Genomic DNA, 3,633 nt, shown 5'->3' with positions numbered 1-3,633 from the left:
GATAAAAAAAAAACATACGAGTGGGCCCTGCTCAGGCGCTGCATTTATGGAACGAGAAAAGCTCGGATATTGAACCACTGTCGTCTTTTCCACAACTCATGACAATCCGACATGAATAACCCAAAGGGGCAAGATAATAATGTACAAGGTAGTGCTATGTCAATTTACAGCAAATGAAGAATTCTACTGAAAGTTAAAAAAAGGTACTCACACACATCAAGTTTGTGACTGGAATGATTGAGATAATTAGTTGTTTTGCAAGGTTGCATAGTTTTGTTGTGATGATAGTCTTGCTCAAGCCTGCTCTACTACAGTAGAGCAAGTGAGTCTGTTGAACACACACACACACATACACACACACACACAAACATACATACATACATAGAAAAAAAATTATGTATATATATATATATATATATATATATATATATATATATATATATATATATATATGCCCTGCGAGTTTGTGACAGACTGGGGACCTGTCCAGGGTGTACCCCGCCTCTTGCCCAGTGAATGCTGGAGATAGGCACCAGCAACCCCCGCGACCCCTTGAGTGACTAAGCGTGTTAGAACATGGATGGATGGATGGATATATATATATATATATATATATATATATATATAAAAATGCAGTGTACCCTGCCTCTTTCCCATTGAGACGGTCTACAAAAAGGGCCAAAGCCGACTCTTTTTCCTGAGGAGGCTGAGGTCCTTTAACATCTGCGGTACGATGCTGAGGATGTTTTAAGAGTCTGTTGTTGCCAGTACGATCTGCTTTGCTGTCTCATACTGGGGCAGTGGGCTAAAGGTCGCTGACAACAACAGACTGAACAAACTGATCAGGAGGGCCGGTGATGTTGTGGGGGAGAAACGGGACACTATGAGGACCGTGGTAGAGAGGAGGATGCTGTCCAGGTTTCACTCCATCTCAGACAATGTCTCACACCCTCTCCATGACACACTGGCCTAGCAAAGGAGCTCCTTCAGCAGAAGACTCCTCTTACCCAGATGCACCACAGAGCGCCACAGGAAATCATTCCTGCCTGTTGTCATCAATCTCTACAACACCTCCCTCAGTGATTCAGAACCCCCCCCCTGTAATTGACATTTATTCATTCCTTGCACTGCTCTTGCACAACGTCACTATCACTTTATTCGGATCTACAGTTATACACATACACACACACACACACACACAGACACACAGACACACACACACACATATATATATATATATATATATATATATATATATATATATATATATATATATATATATAGAGAGAGAGAGAGAGAGAGAGAGAGAGAGAGAGAGAGAAAGAGTTATATATGTACATATTATTTTGTGTGGAATGTTGTGTGTATATATATATATATATATATATACACATATACATACATATATATACATATACATATATATATATATTATATATATATATATATGTATATATATATATATATATATATATATATATATATATATATATATATATATATATATATATATATATATATACTATATATATATATATATATATATATATCCTTACTTCTGGGATAAACAGGTCGTTCCACTTGACCCAGTTGATATCGTAAGAGAATTGCTCAGTCACCCCATAAAATAGTTCAAAGATCCCCTCACCGAGTAGTGGTTTGATTACATGTAGGCCAAAAAGAAAGGACGTTCGTTCGCTTTTATGGTAATTTGGAATAAATAACTACGTGAAGTCTAAATTGTTAGTTTAAATTGTGAATTTGTTAGATGTTTAAAACTACAGATTTTAAAGCTCGTGTAGATTAGCCTTGTGGAAGGGTGAAATTCCTGTTCACTGTCCTTTGCCGCTCGCCGTAACCTCTGTCCGGGATATGCAACGGTGAAAGGAAAAGGAGCGGACCCAATGCAAACCGGAACTCGGTCTATTTTATTGTGGTGAGCGGTGTAACAGCCGTTGGCTTGCTCAACGGGCTTTGACAGCAGCTCGCTGTGGACACGGCCGTTGTATAGTATGTCAGTTTGAAAGTTCACAGAGCTACCGTAGGGTTGCTTAGCAGATAAAGTGTTAACACTGACAGTTTAATAAAACCGACCTTTTTAAATTCTAGCCGTCCCAATGGCATCTACTCAGGTAGGTGTGTTGTAGTGAAGTGTTGGCGTTTCTCTAACATGGGGGTGGCTAACTAGCTGTGCAGAGAGAGCTGGTTGGAGTTTACCAAACAGGATGGCCGTAGAGAACCATCATGAACTGTTCCCTTCTTGCACGGCCAGCTGATTCTGTTCTGTTTTGGCTTTTTCTTACATTCCTTCTGGATTTTGTGTTGAGCAGAGTTTCGTGTCTGGGTTTTCCCTGGACCTGGGGCCACTGAAAGAACCTCTCGGATTTATGCGTGTCTTAGAATGGGTGAGTAAAGTCACAACACAGGAATTCAGAGTTGAAGAATATTTTCAGAGCAAACAGAGAGACACCTTCACCCATCTCATAGTTTTTATATGTTTAGATTTAAGTTTAGCGTAGATCATTCCTTTACTTATTGTGAGAATATGTTTGAACCTAAATGAGGGGACGGTGTCTCGCCCATTTATAGAAGCTATAGCTGGATTTTATCATTCACACTGTGTGTAATGCTAAACTAGTATACTTTTCTGTTAAACCTGTACTGTAACAGTAGCGTGATGGCTTAACATTTGTACCGTGCACGGACGCGTGGGTCATGTCGCCCGCTGTCCCGTGTCCGTGCCCTCTGACTCACGCACCCTTTTCATTAGTTACAACCGGTTAATCCGCAATTAACATGTGGTGACTTGTTTTTCCGAGCCTTCTATAAACGCACCATTAGTGTGCGCTCTCCCCGGCTGCGGTCAATCCAGCCCCCACTATGAAAACAGCTGTCATCCAGCCCTCGCTGAGTTTTGTAGGTCTCGTAAACACGATGAATTACAGTAGAACCAAACGTTGAAACCCAGAGTTCCTCTAAATCAAGGTTAAAAACCTATTTGTTTAGAACTGCCTTTGAATGTTGATGTTGAAGTTTGTAGTCCAGCTTGTTTTATATCTTAATCTGCTGACAATTTGATGTCGTTCTTGCTCTTCAGATGGTCTAAAAATACTTTTTATGTCTGCCTGTGGATACTGATATTTTCCTTTTTTGGATGTTTCTTATTTGAAAATGTCGATTTATTTTTCCCTCATTTTACATAATTATTCAAACAAAACAGTTTCCACTTCTTTCACTTTAAGATGATGGGAGAATCTCTTCAGATGTTACTCACTAAAGCTCACCAATTTCTGAAGTGGAATTTCAAAATTAAAGCCCTTCAAAATCTCTATTTTTAGTCACTTTTACCAAAGTTGCTATGAATGTTGCTAAAAAAGTTTATTTTCCAAATTTCTGCTTTCAGTTCCGAATGACAGTAGAACATTTGCAGATGCTGCTCACAGAAGTTCACAAACTTCTGAGATGGAATTTCAAAATTAAGGGCCCTCAAAATTGATATTTTAGTCACTCTTACCAAAGTTGCTGTCAGTGTTGCTGCAAACCAGCCAAATTCCACACACTAATTCCACTTAGTGTGAATAATAAACATCCTCACTGGCTTTTATTCCATTAATATGAAGTCAATAAAGTAAA

The 3,633-nt window shown here is 38.9% G+C and overlaps 1 protein-coding gene across 1 annotated transcript in view; it reads left to right on the top strand.

Moving 5' to 3' along the window:
- Nucleotides 1-1,935: 1,935 nt before the first annotated feature.
- The window catches only part of sypl2a (synaptophysin-like 2a), a 30,551-nt gene continuing 28,853 nt past the window's right edge, over nt 1,936-3,633 (top strand). Inside the window, exons 1-2 of the mRNA XM_036151576.1 lie at nt 1,936-2,132; nt 2,331-2,405. Coding sequence (XP_036007469.1) covers nt 2,118-2,132; nt 2,331-2,405 — 90 coding nt within the window. The 5' untranslated portion in view covers nt 1,936-2,117. The remainder of the gene's footprint in view (nt 2,133-2,330; nt 2,406-3,633) is intronic.

This window comes from Fundulus heteroclitus, chromosome 20 (genome assembly GCF_011125445.2).
Source record: "Fundulus heteroclitus isolate FHET01 chromosome 20, MU-UCD_Fhet_4.1, whole genome shotgun sequence".
NCBI classification, from domain to species: Eukaryota; Metazoa; Chordata; class Actinopteri; order Cyprinodontiformes; family Fundulidae; genus Fundulus; species Fundulus heteroclitus.
This window is presented reverse-complemented; position numbering and strand designations above follow the sequence as displayed.